This window comes from Prionailurus bengalensis, chromosome E2 (genome assembly GCF_016509475.1).
Source record: "Prionailurus bengalensis isolate Pbe53 chromosome E2, Fcat_Pben_1.1_paternal_pri, whole genome shotgun sequence".
Lineage (NCBI taxonomy): Eukaryota > Metazoa > Chordata > Mammalia > Carnivora > Felidae > Prionailurus > Prionailurus bengalensis.
In genome coordinates, this window is record NC_057352.1 from 18,110,260 (window position 1) to 18,131,682 (window position 21,423).

General features: G+C 53.6%; 2 protein-coding genes across 5 annotated transcripts; both read left to right on the forward strand.

Moving 5' to 3' along the window:
• The first annotated feature begins 2,628 nt into the window (after positions 1-2,628).
• On the forward strand, positions 2,629-12,656 carry PRODH2 (proline dehydrogenase 2). Its single transcript, XM_043600691.1, is given in 11 exon segments — positions 2,629-2,826; positions 2,829-2,854; positions 2,931-3,127; positions 3,208-3,346; positions 3,429-3,515; positions 7,021-7,101; positions 7,179-7,334; positions 7,411-7,577; positions 10,909-11,019; positions 11,418-11,503; positions 12,423-12,656. Coding segments are annotated over 11 exon segments (1,383 nt in total). The 5' UTR covers positions 2,629-2,678; the 3' UTR covers positions 12,608-12,656.
• A 1,354-nt stretch (positions 12,657-14,010) lies between these two features.
• Positions 14,011-21,370, forward strand: LOC122494976 (inactive serine/threonine-protein kinase TEX14-like). Of its 4 annotated transcripts, XM_043600579.1 has the most exons (15): positions 14,125-14,979; positions 17,202-17,316; positions 17,692-17,857; positions 17,937-18,091; positions 18,172-18,232; positions 18,309-18,433; positions 18,565-18,657; positions 19,088-19,423; positions 19,503-19,660; positions 19,737-19,930; positions 20,015-20,087; positions 20,171-20,259; positions 20,349-20,519; positions 21,036-21,085; positions 21,174-21,370. In XM_043600579.1, the coding sequence occupies exons 1-15, from the start codon at positions 14,847-14,849 to the stop codon at positions 21,268-21,270; spliced, it is 2,016 nt and encodes a 671-aa protein (XP_043456514.1). In that variant the 5' UTR covers positions 14,125-14,846; the 3' UTR covers positions 21,271-21,370. The 4 variants fall into 4 exon arrangements, with proteins under 4 accessions (XP_043456513.1, XP_043456514.1, XP_043456515.1 ...); XM_043600578.1 differs by lacking the exons at positions 21,036-21,085; positions 21,174-21,370 and adding an exon at positions 14,011-14,118 and having other exon boundaries at positions 14,729-14,979; positions 20,349-21,025; XM_043600580.1 differs by lacking the exons at positions 20,171-20,259; positions 20,349-20,519.
• Positions 21,371-21,423: the final 53 nt, after the last annotated feature.

Sequence of the window (21,423 nt, forward strand, 5' to 3'; positions counted from 1 at the left end):
TGCAAAGATACCCCATTGCCTTAGAAGGAAGAAATTGAGGGGCTAAAATTCAGGAGCTGGAGAAATATTAATTTTTCACTCTGCCTCCTTTTGGATTGTTTTAATTTTTAAATATGAACTGTTCATGGAGTAAAAAAAAAACAGTTTAGGGGGGCCTGGGTGGCTCAGTCTGTTAAGCATCCAACTTTGGCTCAAGTCATGATCTCGCAGTTCGTGAGTACGAGCCCCGCATCGGGCTCTGTGCTGACAGTTTGAAGCCTGGAGGCAGCTTCAGATTCTGTGTCTCCCTCTCTCTCTGCTGCTCCCCCACTCGTGCTCTCTCTCTCTCTCTCTGAAAAATAAAGAAAACATTAAAGAAAACAGTTTAAAGACTTTTTTAGCTCAAGCTTTGCTGGATTTATAATCTAATTCCAGTCACGTGTTCTGTGAATTGAGTCCTGAAAACAGACTACACAAAGAAGTGGTTAAAATCTTGAGGCCTTGGGTCTCACAGTTGGTGAGATCGAGCCCTGCACTGGGGCTGTCAGCATGGAGCCTGTTTGGAATTCTCTCCCTCTCTCTCTCTCTCTCTCTCTCTCTCTCTCTCTCTCTGCCGCTCTCCCACTTGAGCATACACACACGTGTTCTCTCTCAATAAAAAAATAAACTTAAAAAAATCTTGAGGCCGGAGGTCTGGGGGACAAGGTCATTAAGCCCACACTTGGTCAACTGGCTGTGTGATTCCAAGCAGGTATCTCCACCTCTCTGACCCTCTGCTTTTAACACCCATGGATTAGGGGCTCATGTGAGAGTCCCTGGATGCAGTACTCCAGGCGTGTTGTCACGCATCGTGGCCGGGAGCCTTGAACGCTGCTCGGTGGCACTGGGAGAGAACTAGAAGATTGTGCCTGGGGCACAAGAGACCCCACGGGCCTCTTCCCTTTGTTATTTTTTACATTTTTCAATTAAACACATTTTTTTTTTTAATTTTAGAGAGAGAGAGAGCAGGAGAGAGGGGCAGAGAGAGATGAAAAAAAATCTCAAGAAGGCTCCGTGCTCAGCGAGGAGCCTGATACAGGGCCCAATCCCACCACCGTGAGATCATGACCTGAACTGAAATCAAGAGTCAGACGCTCAACCAACCGAGCCACCCAGGGGCTCCTTGCCTTTGCTATTTTTAATCTATCTCCTTTCACTGTGATAAACCATAATGGTGAGTAAAACATCTCTTCTGAGTTCTGTGGATCCTTCTAGCCAATAACTGAACCTGAGGTGGTTTTAGAGATCCCCAAACACAGCAGCGAATAACAGTATATACCTCACCAGGAGCACAGGCACCAATGGAATTTTGCACACACAGTACCTAAAGATCACAGTCGGTACTTACTGAGCACATGTTGTGTCCCAGGCTGTGTGTGCACATGAACTCACTGGATCCTCACAACAGCCCCATGAGACTGATACTCGGATTGATGTTTCATTTTTATCTTGTTGTGAAATGTATTGTCTATTCAGGGGTATAGAATGCAAATGTAGGGCATTAAAAAATACTTAATAACGTGAACAACTGAATCATCAGGTTAAGAAAGGACAGCCCCCGTGTGCCCCTGCCCAGTTACAGCGCCTCTTCTCTGGCTTTTGGGATAATCATTTCATTTACTGTGTTTTCTTTACAGTTTGACCACGCATGCACATATTCCTAACACTGCTGTCACTTCCTTTTCCTTGCTTTCAGGTGCATTGAACAGAAGAATGCAGCATATCCTGTTTGGTGTCTGGCTTCTTTCACTCACCGCTATGGGTGTGAGATATTTTTTTAATATATATTTTTTAAGTTTATTTATTTGGGGGGGGATGGGCAGAGAGAGAGAGAGAGGGAGAGAATCCCAAGCAGGCTCTACACTGTCAGTGTGGAGCCCGACATGGGGCTCGAGCCCATGAATTGTGAGATCATGACCTGAGCCAAAACCAAGAGCTGGACGCTCAACCGACTAAGCCACCCAGACGCCCCTCTCCGTGTGTGAAATTTAACCATGTGGTTATATGCATCATTAGCCTGTTCTTTTTTCATTGCCGTATAGTAGTCCATTGTGTGAGCAGGCCACAATGTAGTTCTCCATTCTCCAGCTGACAGAAATCTGGATGGTTTGCAGCTGTTACCAACAGTGCAGTTGTAAACGTTCCTTCCTCTTCATGTTTCCCGATGGCGATGTTCTCGAGGTTCTCTTTCTCAACGTTCTCTACGCTATATGCTCAGCATGGTACAGCTGGGTTACAGGTTATGAGCATTTGTAAATTTATTCAGTAAGTAACGCTACAATCTTTCCCATTTGAAGATGAAGCACTTGCAACAAGAGAGGTTAAGTAACTTTCCCAAGATCCCAACACCAGACTGCCTTGAACCCAGGGGTCCTGGCTCCAGAGTCGCACTTTCACTTAGCGTGGAGAGCACCTAGGAATTGTGAGTTGCTGTGCTGAGGGTGGTTGGGGGCTATTGTTGGGGCTTTCCTCTCTTGTCCCGTTATTTTGAACTCTGTCCCCCTCAGTTAATAATTAACTGCCCCCCCCCCCCAAGGAGCCTATGATCCTAAAAGATTTGCCTTTCCCTGGCTACTGCCTGGTTAATCAGTCACTGTCCCTGGCCGGGCAAGGGGCACTTGGTAGACCTCTTTACTTGCTGTCAGAGCAGCTGGGGATTCATGATGCTCCGGACCTGTCGTGCGCTCTGTTCCCAGGCTGGGCCCTCCACTGGAGGCTGGCAGGCCCTAAACTTTGATGGTGGGGCTTTTCACCTCAAGGGCACGGGAGAGCTGACACGGGCTTTGCTGGTGTTACGGCTGTGTGCCTGGCCCCTCTGGTCACACATGGCCTGGCGGTGAGCAGTGACCCTGGGGACGGGCCTGGGGGGTCCCCAGGGCTGGATTCTGAGCCCTTGCTCTGTGTCACTCCAGCTCCAGGCCTGGTCTCAGCGGCTCCTGGGCTCCCGGCTCTCGGGCGCGCTTCTCCGAGCATCTGTCTACGGGCAGTTTGTAGCTGGTGAGACAGCAGAGGAGGTGAGGGGCTGCGTCCGGCAGCTCCAGGCCCTGGGCCTCCGGCCCCTGCTGGCCGTGCCCACTGAGGAGGAGCCCGACTCAGCTGTCAAGACTGGGTGAGTAGGGGCCAGGCCCTGGGAGGTTGGCAGGAAGGGGGGTGGCGGGCTCCAGAAGCTAATGCCTGCTGGCTGGGCAGCGAGGCCTGGTATGAGGAGAACCTCAGTGCTATGCTTCGGTGTGTGGACCTGTCACGAGGCCTCCTAGAGACCCCTGGCCCGACTGGGAACATCCTTATGCAGCTGAAGGTGACGGCGCTGACCAGCACTCGGCTCTGTGTAAGGGACAGACTGGATGGGGGAGGGGGGTATGGCTGCCTACCAGGTCCTCCTCACCACTCCACCCACTACCCTATTCCAGAAGGAGCTAACCACGTGGATCAGAAGACCAGGGGCTTCCTTGGAGCTGAGTCCTGAGAGGCTGGCAGAAGCCATGGACTCTGGGCAGGTAAAGACTTCAGGCTGGGGGAGAATGGATGGTTGGTGGGGAATGTGGGGGGAGCGGAGTTCTCTGCACTTGGATGTAGCAACCACCTGTAAGCGGGATATTCAAACTATGTAGCTATTGCTACTCCCCAGGCTTAGAATAATCAGAATAAGTATGCTATAGCCCTGGGGTCTGGTCGGAAGAGATGGAATATGGGTCATCTGGGGGTCTTGGGGAGGGGCCTGGGGGCTGGGAGTTCTCAGAGGAGGGAATGAGATAGTGGCTCTTTACCAACTAGAAGAAAGTAATCAGTATTTGGTCAATCAATTCAGCTATGCTATGTGCTGAATGGCTGGGAGTTGTGATTAGGCCAGTGGGGTTTTGTTTAATTCATTCATTCCTTTCTTTTTATTTGCATACACTATTTTTACCCTCCCTGCCATTGGCATCTGGCTTCGTGATGAACAGAGGGGCCCTCCTCCTCCCTGGGTCACTTGCTTTCCTTGGCATCCCTAAGAGCATCACACCTGGTTTTCCTTTTTCATCTCTGCTGGTTCATTCTCCATCCTTTTGGGCTCTTCTCTGCCTGTCTCTTAAATATGGAGGTTCCCCAAGGCTAGGTCCTGGCTCCCTCCTCCTTACTCCTTAATCCCTTCAATGGGGCCTTCTTACCCACCCTATGGCCTCAGTTTCCCCAGTCTGTACTAATGAGGCCCACGTTTATCTCCAGCCCTAGCTTTTTCCCTGAGCCCCTGGATATCCTCCAGACCCCTCACACCTAGCAGGTCCTACCCTGGCTTGAGTGTCTTGCCAAGGCTGCTGCCCTTCCTGTCCCCATCTCAGAGACATCCCTCTACCATCCCATGTCTCAGATTTGAGTCCCTACCCTCCCTGGTCTCCACAGTACAATTCACAACTGTCCTGTTCACTGTCATATCCTCAGCCCCTGGCACCTAGACGAGATATGATAAGTAGATGTTAAATAGATGGATAAATGGAGCAAGTGATTTTTAAGCAATAAATTAATAGCGAAGAACTTACTGATCACTCACAATGCACCACACACTCTCCTAAGTGGCTCAAATATGTTTGAAGGAAATGTTTACCCTGCCTGTGAGTGGGTATATAGAGTGATGGTTAAGAACTCAGGGTTTGAAGGTGCCTGAGTGGCCCTGTCAAGTTAAGCATCCAACTCTTGATTTCAGCTCAGGTCATTATTTCATAGTTCGTGAAATTGAGCCCTAAGTCAGGCTCTGTGCTGTTAGCATGGAGCCTGCTTTGGATTCTCTCTCTCCCTTTCTCTCTGCCTCTCCCCAACTTGCTCTCTCTCTCTCTCTCTTTCTCTCTCAAAATAAATAAATAAACTTAAAAAAAAAAAGAACTCAGGGTTTGAGGAAGCCGTGTGGCTTTGGACAAGTGGTCTCGCCTCTCTGTGCTTCAGTTTCCCTCTCTGTAAAATGGGGGATGATAACAGTCCCTACTTCAGGGAGGTGAAGATTACGGGAGTTAAATTCTTGGTGAGGTATGTGAAATAGCACCAGGCACCTCGCAGGACCTCGATGAGGGTGGCCATCGCATACAACGAGTTTTGCCAGTTTACCCCAGAACTCCCCCGAGACTCTGCCCTCAATTCTCCGATTGAGGAAAAGATGACTGGGCAGGTGCCCCATCTCTTCCCTCCTGGAGAGTTTTCTCCACTAAGATCCGGGGGAGGTTTGCCATGTTCTCACAGCCCAATTCTGGGGGAGTTCCATTAGCGGACTTAGGCCTACATCTCCATGTGGATTCTGTTGGATATAATAGAACTAAGTCCCACCTGTTCCTCCTTCTTTAACTTCCCAATTTCTTTGAACTCACCTGGACTCCTTGCGTCACCCGCGGCTCACATTGACCCTTGGAATCTCAATAACAAGATCGTAAGTTAGGGACAAATATTATTTCCACATTACAGATGTGTTAATTCCCTGAATGTTTATTGACCACCTGCCATGTGCCAGGTGCTGTGCTCCTCCAGGGGTGGAGGGTGGAGGGGACGATGACCAAGACAAACTCCCTGTCCTTGCTGGTCAGGGAGAGGCAAGAGACACTCAATAATTAAAACCAAAGCCGATACGGAACACGTGTCAGTAGGCATCATAGGGAATAGTAAGGCTGAGGAAGGAGAAAGGAAAGCCCCACATCGGGAGCTGCAAATTTGAACCAGGGAAAACCTCTCTGAGAAGGTGACATTGAAACAAAGACCTGGAGGAGAGGTGGGAGCGAGGTAAGTGGACATCTAGGGGAAGAGTGTTTCCCACAGTAGGAACAGCCAGAGCAAAGGCCCTGAGGCAGGAAGGTGCCAGGCGTGTTGCAAGAATAGCAGGGAGGCGAGTGTGCCTGGAAGGCAGTGAGCTCGGAGGGCTGAGGAGAGGAAAGCAGAGGGGCCGGATGGGTGGAGCCTTGTGGGCTGCAGTGAGGCTCTGGCCTTAGATGAGGATACTGAGGTCCTAAGAGACCTAATACAAGGCAACACTTAATGGCACTTACTATGACCTAGCTACTTATGCACTTTCTATGTGTTAATTCCTAGTTACCTCACTCACCAACCTTCAGTCTTCTCCCTGGAAAATGGAGCTTGGAATAACCATCTACTGGGATCGTTGTGAAGATTATATCAATAAGCTAGTATATGAAGTCATTTATTACAAATTGTTTAAAAATTTTTAATGTTTATTTTTTTATTAAAAAATTTTAATGTTTTAATTTATTTTTGAGAGAGAGACACACAGAGTGAGAGCAGGGGAGGGGCAGAGAGAGACGGAGACACAGAATCCAAAGCAGGCTCCAGGCTCCGAGCTGACAGCACAGAGCCCAATGCGGGGCTCGAACCCATGAATGACGAGATCATGACCTGAGCTGATGTCGGATGCTTAACTGACTGAGCCACCCAGGCGCCCCATATATATATATATATTTTTAGAGAGACAGTGCTAGCGGTGGAGGGGCAGAGAGGGGGAGAGAATCTTAAGCAGGCTCTGTGCTCAGCCTACAACCTGACAAGGGGCTCGATCTCACAACTCTGAGATCATGACCTGAGCCAAAATCAAGAGTCGGATACTTAACCGGCTGAGCCACGCAGACACCCCGGAAATCACTTATTATTATAATGACAACATATATTGAGCGCTTATCATGCGCTGGGCCCCTCCCATTCTTCTGTCAAGGCACACTCCACACAGCAACTCCATGAGGTAGGTGCCATTATCGTCTAATCATTGAAAAAATAGACAACAAATGAGGCCCAGAGAGGTTATACCACTCATCCAAGGCCATACAGTAAGTGGTGGAACCAGGATTCAAACCCAGATCCTGGGTTCTTGACCACTTTATTTCCCTCAATAAATAGTATCCGTGTGATACAGCTACTTTTCATATTTCTAACGATTTCTAAACAGTTTTCCCTTCTCGGTGGTGGGGGAGAGGAGATGTAGGCCCTGGAAGGATCCAGTAACCCGAGCTATTCTCGCCTCCCCTCCTGCTCCCCCAGGACCTTCAGGTCTCCTGCCTCAACGCCGAGCAAAACCGGCATCTCCAGGCTTCTCTGGGCCGCTTGCACCGGGTAGTACAGGTAACATCTTCTGTGGCTTGGCCCCATGACACCTCCTGGGCACCCTGACGTCTGACCACGGCCTCTCTCACCGTCAGCACGCCCGGGCCCAGCATGTGAGGCTCCTGGTGGACGCTGAGTACACCTTCCTGAACCCTGCGCTCTCTCTGCTGGTGGATGCCCTGGCCATGCGCTGGAACAGCCCCGGCGAAGGCGGGCCCTGGGTGTGGAACACTTACCAGGCCTATCTGCAGGTGTGTGGCACGCTCTGGGGGACGGAGGGTGGGGGTCCCGATGTCCTGACCCAAAGCTGCCGGGGTCCTCCTCCAGGACACACATGAGCGGCTGAGGCTGGCTGCCGAGGCCGCTGACAGGGCTGGCCTGGCCTTCGGAGTGAAGTTGGTACGAGGGGCATATCTGGACAAGGAGAGAGCGATGGCTCGGCACCAAGGGACAGAAGACCCCACTCAGCCTGACTATGAGGCTACCAATCAGAGGTAGGACTGGGCCAGACAGGCCCCTGAGATAAATGATAACCTCTAACCTCTCATCAGAGCGCACTACATGATGCTGAGCTTCCTGTGTATGTCCATGTATTACTTCCTCTCCCCGGTTTAGGACATCGTCCCTTCCCACCCTGAACAGCAGCCTCCTCTTCAGGCTCCCTGCATCCTCCTTTGTCCCTCCCCCTCCCCAGTCTGTTCCCTACCAGCAGCCAGAGGGAGTCTATTAATATTGAAGTCAAATCCTGTCCCTCTTCAGTTCAAAACCCTTCCATGGCTCCCACTGCACCTCAAAAACCCCAAATCCTTAAAGCAGCCCACAGCTCCCTCATGATCTGAGCTTGTCACCTCTCTGACTTCTCTTCCTCCCACTCTGCTCCTCACTCACTGCACTCCAGCCACACTGGCCTCCTCGATGATCCACAGGGCCTTTGCACTTCCTGTTCCCACTGCCTAGAATGTTCTCCCTCCACACAGCTGCATGGCTCAATCCCTCACCTCCTTACGTCTTTACTTACTGGTACCTTCTCAGGGGACCTTCCCTGCCCTCCCTATCAAAAACTAGAACGCCCACACCTACTCTCTTCCTGAATTTATTTTTCTCGTTAGCCCTTACTTACTGGCATCTGAGGTTCTATACACTTTCGTATTCAATTGCATATTGTCTGTCTCCCCGCTCTCTGGAGTGCGGGCTTGGGAGGGCAGGGGTTTCTGTTTGGTTCATTGCTGAACACCCAGTGCTTAGAATCATGCCTTCTACATGGTAGCTTCTGTACAGGTCTGTTCAAAACATAAATAAACAACCCCAAGAAGTAGGTACTATTATTATTACCCCCCACTTCAGAGGGAGGAACCCAGGCACGGAGAGACGGAATCACTTACCCAAGGTCACATAGCTCGTAAGTAGCAGGGCCATGTTTTGAACCCAGCAGGCTGGCCCTACAACCTGCATTCTTACTCACCTCCAGTCATAGTGTGCTGGGAGCAAAGTACGGGTGAGCTCCTTGGGCCCCCATCCCAGGACCCTAGGAAGGAGGAAATTGTTCCTTTACCACATACTTTCTGATCACCTAATTTAGATCAGGACCTGTGCTGGACCCTGGTCCCAGTATCAACCAAGGTGGTCCCCAGGCCCTGTCTGTGTAAAGCTTACAAAGTCTACCTCCATTTCACATTGGATCCAGAAGAGGTTTCTAGAGATGCAGAGACTGACCCAAGTTTACAAGGCAAGTGGTCAAGCCATGGCTGGAACTGAGGTTTGCCTCCAAGGCCCGTGAGGGCTCCTACATACGGTTGTGCCCCACAGGCTTAATCACTGGCACCATTATTATTTCTTTTTACTAAGATATAATTCATATACCATAAAATCCACCAGTTTAAAGTATACAATTCAGTGGATTTTAGTATAGTCACAAGGTTGTGCAACCATCGCCACTAATTCCAGAACATTTCATCACCCCCCAAAAGAAACCCTGCATCCATCAGCAGCAGTCACTCCCCATTCCTCTAATCTTTCTGTCTCTGTGGATTTGCATATTCTGGACATTCCCTATCAACGGAGTCGTAGAATGTATGGCCTTTCGTGCCTGGCCCCTTTCACTTAGCATAATGTTTTCAGGGTTGTTGGAACCATGTTGTTGGATGAATCAGTACTTCATTCCCTCATACGTCCAAATAATATTCCACTGTATGGACGTACCACATTTTGTTTGGCCACTCATCAGCTGACAGACATTTGGATCGCTTCCACTTCGGGCCATTGTGACTAGTGCTGCCGTGAACATTCCTGAGCACATTTTTTGTGCAAATATACACTTCCAATTCGCTTGAAAGCTCAATCCTCTAGGAGTGGAATCACTGGGTTATACAGTAACTCCCTGTTTAACTTTGTGAGGAACTGCCAGATGGTTTTCCAAAGCTGCTGCACCTTTTTACATTCACACATTATACGTTCTGAATACATAATAAATTTGCGTGATTAAAAATCACAATGATTCAAAAATGAATACGGGCATACCTCACTTCCACCCAAATCCCCATCTCATTTGGGAGGCTCCTCGCCCTCCACGGGTAACCACTTTTGTTAGTTTGTTACACATTTCCTAAGGTCCTTTATGCATAAACAGGCAAACACAAAGGTTTTGTGTGTCAGTGCACGAAAGGTATCATGCCTGCACACCGCTCCCTGTTTTTCCACTCAACTGCTTATTTTAAAGGAAGAACAGTCTAGTGATAATAGATCCAGGCCCCGAAGCATCAGACAGCCTGGGCTGAAATCCCAGCCCAGCCACTTCTAGCTGTGTGACCTGGGGGCAAGCTTCAGTCTTCCCCTCTGTAAAATGGAAATAACCAGAACGTCTACCTCATGGAGCTGACCTGAGAGTCAGAAGAGTGAATGTATGTGTGTCAGGCAGGACCCCAGAGGAAACGGAATTCCAAGCAAAGGGCTTTAACTACAAAGAAACGTAGTAAAATGCACTCTCTTTATAGAGAATAGGAATATTGAGGGAGCCTGGAACCTACAACAGCATGAGGCTCTTAGGGCCCTTGTGCCGTAGCTGAGGAAGAGGGGCCACCCTAGAGGAGATGTGGCCACCCACAGAGCAGACAGGGTGAGCCAGGGAGGGGGCTGAGGGGTGAACTACCCCAAGCTCTCTCTCCTCCCACCTTCCGATCTCCTGCCCATTACACCATGGGTGATACAGGCCATAAACGTCAGTTTCCTGGGTAGGGGGCAGAGGAGGTCAGAGGACAGATCTGGCAGTCTGTCCAACTCAACTAGCCTAGTACATGAAGTCCTTAGGGTAGCGCTTGGCCTGCAGCAAGCTGGGAAAGCACTTGCCAGTCCTCTTACCTTTCCATATCAGTGCCCAAGAGGGTCCTCATCCCTTCTCACGGCTGCCCGGCCCTCCACTCTCCATTGTGTGCCACCATTCGTTTCCGCCAGTCTCCACTTACAGACAGTTGGGTTATTGCTACTCGTGTTCTGTAGATAATGCTGCAGTGAATGACCTTAGGTAAATTTCATCTTGTGCACGTGATGTGGCCCTTTGCTGTGAGACTGCCATTGTGCCAGGGGCTTTGACACCCTCATCTTACTCCATCCTCAGCAGCGCTGTTAGGTGAACTTGAATTGTTACAGGAGAGGAAAAAGGCTCAGAGAAGGGCTAACCCTTGCGCCTGGTGCAGGTGGAATGGAGGGACTTTCTGACTCCAGAGTACTTGCCCTTAGGCACCCCACCTCCCAAGGACAGGAGCCCTTAGTCCCTGGGGACTGACCCTTAATCAGCGGGTGCCATAAGCTGAAAAGATCATCTCCCTTCAGCTATAGCCGCTGTCTGGAGCTGATGCTGACCCATGTGTCCCACCGTGGCCCCATGTGCCACCTCATGGTGGCTTCCCACAATGAGGAATCTGTTCGCCAGGCAACCAAGCGGTATGTAGAAGAATGGAAATAGGTACCCACAAGGAGGCCCCCTTCCTTCCTCTCCCTTGCTCACATGCCAGGGTGGGCAGAGGGGTGGGTGGTGGATGTGGAATAGGGGGAGGAACGGTGAGGGGCCAGTAGGTCCCCAGGGGTTCTAGGGAGGCTGTTCAGACTAAACAAGACATTGCGCCTTATTTGCTGGGGCATAGAGAGGTCTGAGGGTCCCAGGGAAGGAGGTGAGACTCACTGGAGAGCTTTCCAGGGGCTTGAGAGCAGTGGTTATCTATCACTGGGTTTGGAAGTACTTCAAAATTCTAGTAACTGAAACAGCCATATGACTGCATAATGGCTGCTTTCAGCTCTGAACCCAGCCACTGTCTGACTTGACGATGTGGCCTTGTTTGTAGCATGTGGGAGCTGGGTATTCCTTTGGATGGGCCCGTCTGTTTTGGACAACTTCTTGGGATGTGTGACCACGTCTCCTTGGCATTAGGTATGTGAATGGGCCCTTCTCCCCATACCCGACCACCATGCCCCACCCAGTCCTAGGCCTCATTCCCTCCCAGCCACATCCCTTCTCGCATTCCCAACCAATGCCTGGCCAGCCTCCCATCCAGACCCTTCCGGATACATCTGTTGTTCCCATTATCTGAAGGCCTTGCCTGCCTCTCTCTGAGTCTGCTGTCTGTTGGTTTTGTTGGTGCTTGATCATGGTGTCTTATTTCCTGTGTGCTTTGTTATCTTTCCTGTGTTGTTCCCCTGGGTCTGAGACCAGAAGATTTATGTTTTCTTCTGCAGGCACTAAGGGGTACAAAACCACTTTACCCTAAATTCAGAGCTTGAGGTTTCTTGAGGCATCTCAGTGATGCAACTTTTAGCTACGAATATGTGAGAGGGGTGATCCAAGGCCTCAGTCTCTCAGAGATGGGTTTCTGTTTTCTTCTGTGCTCCACTTGCGGTCAAGGCCATCATTCCCTGTGAGTGGGGGAAGGTGGGAGGGTTGACTTCTGGTTAGCTCTTACACGGAGGGTGCAGCTTGATTTGGGGGAGTTCCCCATTACAACTCTCACTCTGGTCAGGCTCTGGGCCTCGATCTCTGCACCCCCTCAATTCTGCAAAGTCATCAAATAGCAGCTCACTTTTGCCTTCAGGGTGGAAGGACTTCCTGTGCATCCCTTCCCTTCGGGTGCTCACTTTCTCTTAATTTTGGATTAGTAAGCTCCTTACTCTTTTGGCAGTATTTTTATAACTTTAAGATTTTCTAAATGTTCACTGCAGGATTTCTAGTTTTCTAAGTGGGAGATTTTATCCAACTCACCTAGTCTGCCATGTTCTCCGAAATGAAAGTCTCTGTTCCAGATGGGGCCTCACCCCAAACAGGTGTTCATACCCTGCCAACACTCTCCCCACAGGGCAGGCCGGCTATGCTGTGTATAAGTCCATCCCTTATGGTTCCCTGGAGGAGGTGATCCCCTACCTGATCCGGAGGGCCCAGGAGAACCGGAGTGTGCTGCATGGTGCCCGCAGGGAACAGAAGCTGCTCAGCCAAGAACTTCGGAGGAGGCTGCTGGGGCGGGGCCTGAGGGTTCCCCGTTAGCACCCCCAGGAGTCCTGTGGTTAATAAAGATCCTGAGAGCTATTGCCCAGGCCGCTGTCCTGCACTGAAGCCGCCTCCTTGGGGAAGGACTAATCTCAACCTCAGTCAGCCCATGCTAGGGAGACCTTTAGCTGACCCTGGAGCACAGCAAGGGCATTGATCAAAGACTTACGATGCCTCTCCCTAACCCCAAGGCAGCCTATCTTGCAATGGGCCTGGGATCAGTCAAGTAACTGATGTGGGTGCTTTCTTAACTCCAGTGGATGTCCAGATAAAGAGTAGACTTTGAGGTACTGCATCAAGAGGCCGGGAGGGGCAGAGGGAAGAGGCAAACCACTCATTCACTTGGTAAGCATTTACTGAGGCTCCTTCTGAGCTACACTCTGAGGTGAACAAGGCTGAGGACACAACAGTGCCGAAGACAACTCTGCAGGCCCTGCCTCACAGAGCTTAGTCAGTAGTGGTAGACAGATCCGTCTTCACACAATGACAGCCTGGTGGATCAAGAGGGCTTCCCAGAGAATTCATAAGACTAACCAAGTGAATGCTGAGCAGAGCATTCAAAAGCAAGGGCATATGCATAGACAGAAAAGTGTGGAGCAGATGGGGGAGTGGGGAGACAGGGATGGAAGGGTAGGCAGGCCAGGTGATGCCATCTTTGATGCCAGACTTCAGGGCTTGGACTCCGTCCCAGGGGCGTCAGGATGCCCTGGGGAGTCGGGACAGTTTCAGGTAAGGGAGGGACAGAGTTAGGCCTGGCTTAATAAGATTTCCCTGGTGCCATGGAGAGGGTGTACCACAGTGGGGCGACAGGCTGGGAGCCGGAAGGAAGCTGGGGTAAGAAATCCCTGCAGGCAGCTGGAGCATGGCAGGGCTGTAACAAACTGAGGAGGGGGCTGGCTGATGGAAAGGACACTCAGGAGGCTGAGTGGATAGGCCCTCGACAGACAGACTGGATGGGAGGGAGACATTGCAGGGAGAGGCCCAAGGCTCTGGCTTGAAGAGGGGGGACCCTGAGATGGGGACTGGGGAAGAAATGCAGTTCGGGGAGATATTATGCCAAGCGTGGGACCCAGTGGATGTGAGGGTCCCAGGGGATTCCCAGGGGGAGGTGTCCAGGACACTGCGGGCCCCAGGTTTGGGGCAAAGAGATGAGGCTGGGGCAAGGAAAGGGAGGAAACAGCCCACGGGGATGGTGAGAAGCGTGGGAAGAAGACAGCCAAGGACAGGGATGAGGAAAGGCCCACCACCTCCAGCAAGTCCTGGGGCAGGCGTAATCAGGGGGTAACGTAGGGCACAGCCCACAGCTCTGGGGTGGACATCGCTTTTTCTTTTCTCGCGTCACTTCAGGGCTGGAGGGGCGCCTCTCAGGGGTGGGGGCTACTGCGCAAGCGCAAATGTGGCGGGAGGGGGCACTGATGCGCATGCGCCGCTGCTTCCCGCTCGCCCGCCAGAGCTAGCGTGCCTGGGTCACGTGGCAGTCACGTAGTGCTTGCTGTGAGAGCCCAACGGTAGGTGCCAAGACCCCTGGGCTGGGCCCTAGGCCCCCAAACCTTCCTAGAGCTTACTGGGCCCTCAGCTCTTGGCCAGACCCGCCCCCAGGCCGCCCTCTCCCTCCTTCCCATCCTTGGTGGCCCGCAGACCCTACCCTTTGTCAGACTCTGGCTCCCAGCCCACAGGCACAGGCCTCAGATCCCCTTCTTCCTCAGTCCCTTCCCCCAGCGCGGAGATCCCAACCCAGCACCCAGAGGTTTCCCTGAACCTCAGTCCACATCCCCGGACCTCAGACCTTCTCCCAGCCCGCAGACCCTGCCCTCAGACTGTCTTCCTCCCATCGATCCCCTTGCATAGCCTAGAGACCCTGCCCCTTCTCAGGTCCCAACCCTCAGGCCCCTCTTCCTCCAGACCCTTTTCCTAACCCCCTAGATTCCTTTCCTACGCTCAGATCCTATCCCTGGAGGTCCTTACACCTCCCTGAGATGGAGTGCCCAGCCCTCAGACTCCCTTAGACCCCAGACCTGCTGGTTGTAGCTCCCAGAGCCCACCCCTTTGCTCCTTCAAACGCCTAACAACAAATCAGACCCCTCCTGACTCCCCTGCCTTTCTCACACTGCCCTCCAGGACTCCCAGCCGGCTCTGTTTTTATTGCCCCCAGAGGTCCTGTCTTCACTTTCTCCTGCCCTCATGAGACCCCCTAGGTGATCCCCACCCAGGAGCTGACTGAGTCCGGAGCCCACAGATGCCCTCCCCGCGCTCTCGATTCCCCGTGGAGCTGGGCTCTGTTAGGGATCCAGAGGCCCAGGTGGGACAACTGCATCGCCTGGCTGTAGCTGGGGGCCCAGGCTGGGGCCTCACGCGGCTCCTGCGCAGAGGTGAGGGTCTGGCTGCTGCAGTTGCCCGTGGGGCAAGATCAGGAGGCAGTACAGAAGGTGTGACTTTAGCTAGCCAGTCAACGGCTGTGTAGCGGGCACCTGTTGTCCACGATGGGGATTTAGGGGTGAAGCTAACTTTCTGGGTCATTTCAAATGGAATCTATGAAGAGAATTTAAGAGAATGGTGAAGATGAGGTAGATACACTGAAAAGGATGGCTTTTTGGATGGGGTGATACTTGTCCCACGTTATAAAAGTTGGTCATGCAAAAACCTGGGGAAGGGCACTTCAGAAGGGTGGAATAGCCATTGCAAAGGCCTTGAAGTCCAAACAGACTGGGTATGTGTAAGTAGCCTTGGAGCGAGGGGGCTCCGAGAGAGGGCTGAAGCTAAGAGGCTGCGGGTGCCGACAGGAAAGGGCCTCAAAAGTAGTGTGTGAATTTTGTTAGATTTTGTTCTGTGTGTGATGGGAAAACATTGGAGTTGTAAGCAGGAAATGAAGGCCTGATTTACAATTTCCATTTTTTCATTGATTTTTGTAAGTTGATTGTGTATCTGGCTACTACTTTCTGAGCTTAAGTAATCGTCGTAACTTTTGGTTCTTTTACATTTTTTGTTACCTGAGGATGGTGACAGTTTGGCCCAGCCCTTTAAACTCGAATTCTTTTTTTTTCTCATGTGAGGTGTTGGCCAGAACCCCTGAACTTTGTTGTGGGTGGATAGCTCTTTCCTTCTTGATATTAAAGGGAATTAACCTGTATTTCTGCATTAAGTGTCGTGCTTACTCTTGGGTTTTGGTTTATAATTTTTATGAAGTGAGGAAGTTCCCATCTATTCTTCGTTTTTGAGATATTCCCCCCACCCCCAGTCATAAGTAGGCATTGAATTTTATCAGGTGCCTTTTCTGTATCTACTGAGTCAAATGTGATTTTTGTTCTTTAATCCATGAATGTCTTTTCCTACGTTGATTTTGTTATGTTGAATCATCCTTGATTTTTGGGAATAAATCTATTGGGTAATCCCTTTTACTTTATTTAGGGGGGTTGCATATATGATCATAAATGGAATTGAAATACACTTTCATTTTTGGTTCTGGAAGTTCATCTGGTTTGGGAATTAAGGTCTTACTAGCTTCATAAAGGGAGCCTTGCCCTCTTTTTCTCTTTTTTTGTTTTTGGATCATCGTGTATAAGATTACCTATACATGGAATGAAATGATTACCACTGTAATGATTATATCATGCAATGAGGTGTGTTTTAAGAAGATCCTTCTGCAGGGCAAGACAAATGCAGAAACCCAGTTAGGATGCCACTGTGGATGCAGTGAATGTGGTATTCGGATGTTCCTAAAGGACCACATTTGGAGGGATTTTGTGACAGAGACCAGGCTGGTTTGGACCAAGTGCATGATTGGTTTTAGTCATATCTGCCAAGGACATAGGAGTGCAGGGACAAAGACACCACGCATTTTCCCTCAGTAGGGCTAGGGGCTAGGGCCTAGAGGAAGAAGGGTGAGTCCAGGGTAGCTGGGAGCAGTGGGCGAATGGGCTTCATGTGCGGTTAGTTACCTGTCCGCATGCAGCAGCCACAGCAAGGATGATGGGTGGGGAGAGGAGGGGTTAGCAGGGGGATCTGAGCAGGATGATGGGGGGGAAGGGCTTGGCATAGGCGTGGAGGCGCAGAGGAGGCTGCTACTTGGATTCAGCTCTTAGAAGCAATGTTCAAAAATAAACTTGAGAGATTTCCTGATAAGATCCAAAGAGTTTGCTTTTCTTGAAGAACTGGATGCTGGCCACATGGGATGTGTATACATACACTGAATTAAAGCTGGGTAGAGGCTGCCTGCCGTGGACAGTGCTTACTCCTGTGAGCCGGAGTCCCTGAGAAGTCCACCTCCCCCTGGTCCCTGGGTACTTTTGTGTGACTTTACCACTTCTGGGACGGCAGATGGGTGTCAGCGTGGCAGGTAGACATCACCCCTTGTTGCAGCTCTGTGCACTTACTAGTGGTGAGTACTGTGTCGAGGCGAACTCTGAGGCAGAGTCCCCAGTGGCTGGAGGGTGGGGGGTTCCAGGACGTACAGATAGAACCTGGAGTCAAGGGTCACCCAGTCAAGGAGGGACTGCGGGGACTGGAAATTGGCAAAGGTGTTGCCTAGCAGCCCTCAGGACCTCTGCCTCTGGAGTAGAGGGCAGGCACAGTCCTGAGCCTCGCTGTCCCCCAGTTGTCCAGGTCGATGGTGAGAACTCTGCTGGGCAGACGGGGCTCTTCCTTTCGGCGCTGCTGGGCCACAGCTCTGCCGTGCAGCTCCTGCTGACCTTCGGCGCCAACCCTAACCAGTGAGTGGACGGGTGGCGGTGCCCCCACGCTCCCAGGTCTCTGAGTCACAGTCCCAGAGGTCCTGGGAGCCAGGGCTTTCTTCCGAAGACACCTGTCTCCCTCAGGACACCCTCCTATCCCCAGTGACCTCCCCCTTGTTCTCTGAATTAACCCCTTCTTGTCCTCCAGTGACTATTCCCCTTCTCCTGGTATCTCCCATGCTCACGGTGATACTCTCACCTCTCAAAGACCCCACCGTGTCCCCCAAGTGACCCCTCCTGTTCTGATATCCACCTGCCACGTTCCTTTCATCCCTCGGTGATCCCATCCTGCCACCTCTTCTCCCTGTTACACCCTTTTCCTAATCCATTTCTGTCCTCATTGTTCTGCTGCAGCCGCTGCCTCGATGGCAGCACGCCTGTGCACGCAGGTGCCTTCTCGGGCCGCCGCCCGGTGGTGCTGCACCTGTTGCGGGCAGGGGGTGACCTGCGTCTACGTGACCAGCAGGGTCGCACGCCTCGGGACTGGGCAGAGCAGGGTGGTGCCAGGCAGAGCCGGGAGGTGAGCGGCGGCCCAGGTAGGGTGGGGGCGTGTCGAGCCAGCACCCTGATCTGCTTCGGCGCACCCCGCCCCCATCCAGGTGCTGGAGCTGCTAGAGCTATGCCGAGCCCGCGTAGCAGCACTGGTGCATGGCGGTGCGTTGGCAGCCAGTGCGTCCCTGGGCCAGCTGCAGGCCGGCTCTGTACACCACCTGTGTGGCTCCCTGTGGTTGCCGCGGCTGCTGCGTGCGGACGGGTAACTATCCACGCGTGAAACCCACTCGCCCGCCGCTCCCAGCTACCCTGGACTCACCCCTGTACTTCCCTTTGCCCCAGGGCACCGAGGCAGGAGCAGACCAGAAGACCCCCCCAGATCCCAGCCTTGGGGTTTGGCCAGGTAAGCGGGAGAGGTTGGGGGAGCAGGGGCCACCCCTGTCCATTTCTTGCCTCATAGTTTCACTCCCCATCCCCAGCTGAGCAGCCTGTGGCCACTGGGGCTGCTGACGGGCATACCCCTCGCGGACCCCAAGGAGCTGCTGCCAGCCCAGGGCGAGCCCGACCGCACCTACGAGAGCAGCTCCCGCACCCTCATGGCCAAGTGAGAGCTAGCCCCCCCACGCCCCTGCCTAACTGTCCGGCAGAGCTCTGGGAGGTGTCCAGCTCTCCTAACCTCACGAGGAAAGCCCCCTTGTCTCCGACCTGCACTCTTACCACCTCCTCATTCTCTAGCCTCCTGTGGAGGGGCCACCCTGTGACAGCTCGGCAGCTGAAGGTACCGGGAACTCAGCCTGATGTGCTGTTGGCCGACCTTCAACACTGCAGGTACCCCCACCCCCACCCCCAGCCTTGCCCTCAGGCTAGCCCCGTCCCACAGACCAGTCTCCTGCCTGCCTGTCCTACTCAAGTGTTTCACAAACAGAAGGCCAGGAACGTGACAGCCGCCACCGTTATAGTCTTCACCTCCAGGCCAGCGCTGGGCACGGACCCCTCTTACCGGAGTGACCACCCCTCCCCCTGACCGTAAAGTGGCTCCCCGTTCCGCGTGCAGTGTGTTACAGGCCGGTGGTAGGGAGGGTACCACAGGTGGGGTGTGAAGTGGGTGCCGGCCCTGCGAGCCAGGTCTCAGTGTCTCCTCTGTCTGGTGGCTGGTGCAGATCGTCGACCCCTCGCACGCGGTGAGCTGTGCCCAGGGGCAGCCCCCACCGTGCAGGTTGGGGCCTCCTTGTGAGTGGCCTGATCTCCTCCCACCCAGCACCCTGCACCACCCCAACATGTTGCTGCTGATGGCACTGAGCCCCTCGGCGGACCTGTCAGGACTGTGCCTCCTCTTCGAACCCGTGTGGCTGGGCTCCCTGCACGTGGTGCTGCACCCACGGGGACCGAGTCAGGGAGGGCCCCGCACTGTGCCAGGCCTGCCGCCCGGCCACCTGCTGCTGCAGGTGCTGGAGGCCCTGCTGTTCCTGCAGGCCCGCTGGCGTGCTCATGGCGGCCTTAGCTCTCATGCCGTGCAGCTGGTACGGCCAGGCCTGGCCAAGGTGGGCAGCCTGGAGCACGGGCGCCCGCTGCACCGATGCTGGCCGCCGCCCAGGTGAGTGCCTGCCTCACCTGCCCGCCCCTGTGTCCCTGTCCGGTGGCCACTGGCTCACCAGGCCCCTTGGCCTCCGCAGGCCACAGCAGGGCTACCCCCGGGGAGGCCCAGGCCCAGGGCTACCCCCGCCTCCTGAACTGTACCCATGGCTGCCACTTGAGCTCATCTGCGGTGACGTGCCTGCCGCCACCTCAGATCTCTACAGCTTCTGCATCCTGGCCCAGGAGGTCTTCACCGGTCAGTGAGTGATCCTACACCCCACCCCACGGAGGTACCTGTACTGTTTCGGTCCCCCAGTCATGCTTCCTCACAGGAGAGCTGCCCTGGGCTGGGAGAAAGGGGCCTGAGGTGAAGGCTAAATTGGAGGCAGGTGAGAGCCCGGCCCTGGATCCCCTGGTACCAGCCCCCTACCAGGCCCTGGTTCAGGCTGGGCTGGGCCTAGGGCCCGCTGACCGCTGGGGCAGCCTGCAGAGTACTCGATACCTGCTGCGGGAGGCCATGGCCCAGGTACAGGGCAGGTTGGCAGGGTGGGTGGTAGCCTTGGAGCCTTAGGCAGGACCCACGTCCCGAATACTCAGCCTCCTTCCCCAGGACTCCACTCCTGAGGTGAGCTCCCGGAAGCATTGGCCCACACGGTACCTTTCATCCCAGGGTTCCCCACCAGGTGAGAGGGCAGGGAGTGGGTGGGAGCAGGTGGTGAGCTCAGCTCTGCTCTCCCCATTCCAACCAGCTGGTCTGTCCCCCCAGAGACACTGTACTGTGAGGTGGCTCCCAGAGCCAAGACTATACCCAGGCCTGTGCCCCCTGTGATGCCCCTAGGCCCCTCCCCATGCCAGGTAGGAGCGAGAGCAGGGACATGGAAGACCAAGGGAGCTGTGGGGCACCTGGGCAGGCCCTGCCAGCTCTCTGCCATGGCTCTTTGCAGGCCCCGGAGACTCCTGAGACCCCCGGCCACAGCAGAGTCCAGAGGGGCACAGCCTGGGACTCAGGCAGCAGCTTGACTCTAGGCAGCCTGAGCCCCAGCCCCAGCTTCTACCCAGGCTTCAGCCCCGCAGCCAGGGTCAGCCTGCACCGCTGCCTGGAGCCCAGCTCAACAGTATGGATACCCGCAGGGCCCTGTGCAACCATTCATTTGTTAATCTTTCACCCCTCACCCCAGGTGTCACCAACCCCAATATCCCTGGCTGCCTCCCCTTTGACCAGGGACTCACAGAACACCCCAACTTTCCTGTCACTCACCTGTGCCCCCCCTGACCAACTCTATTTCACCCAGGGCCCTGTCCTGTGCTCTAGCCATCAGGACTCAGCCTCCCTTCTGGGGACCCAGGGCTCTTTGGAGGAGTTTGAGAGGAAGTGCTCAGTCACGATTCAAGCCCTGCAGGGACTGTGGCGTCACACACACAGGGCTGCCCTGCGGGGCCCCTCTACCGTGTGAGCCTAGCCCCTGCCTGCTGACCCACAAGGAGGCCTCCCACACCCTGGAGGCTGCTGGCAGGGAAGGCCATGAGGGCAGGTGAAGCAGAGGACCCTGAGCCTATCCCCTGCCCCATGCCACCTTCCCGGGCACCCTCCATGGCCACTGGGTGGCAGCTCCAGCCTTTTTCCCCTGCAGGTGCCCAGTCCCGAGCTGATCAAAGGAGATCTCTTCTCCAGCCTGCAGAAGTGAGAAATGGGCCCTGCTGGGGGACCCCGGACCCCTTCCTCATCCCCGGGGTAACCTTGGCTCCACCCCTATCCCACTACTCCCCAGGATGGACCTGCTGGAGGAGGTCATAGCAGAGCTGCAAGGTGGATGCCAACTCGGAGACAAGCCCAGCCTCGACCCCACTCCTGACACACATTCTTAGGGTGCCCATGACTGCCTCTCTGAAGATACCACTGCTCAGAGCCTCCCAGGAGTGACTCCCCGTTCAGCACTTGCTGAAATGATAAAGTGATAAAGCAGCCTATCTGTCTCTGCCTCTTTGTTCACTGCATCTGGCTCCAGCATGACACTAGCA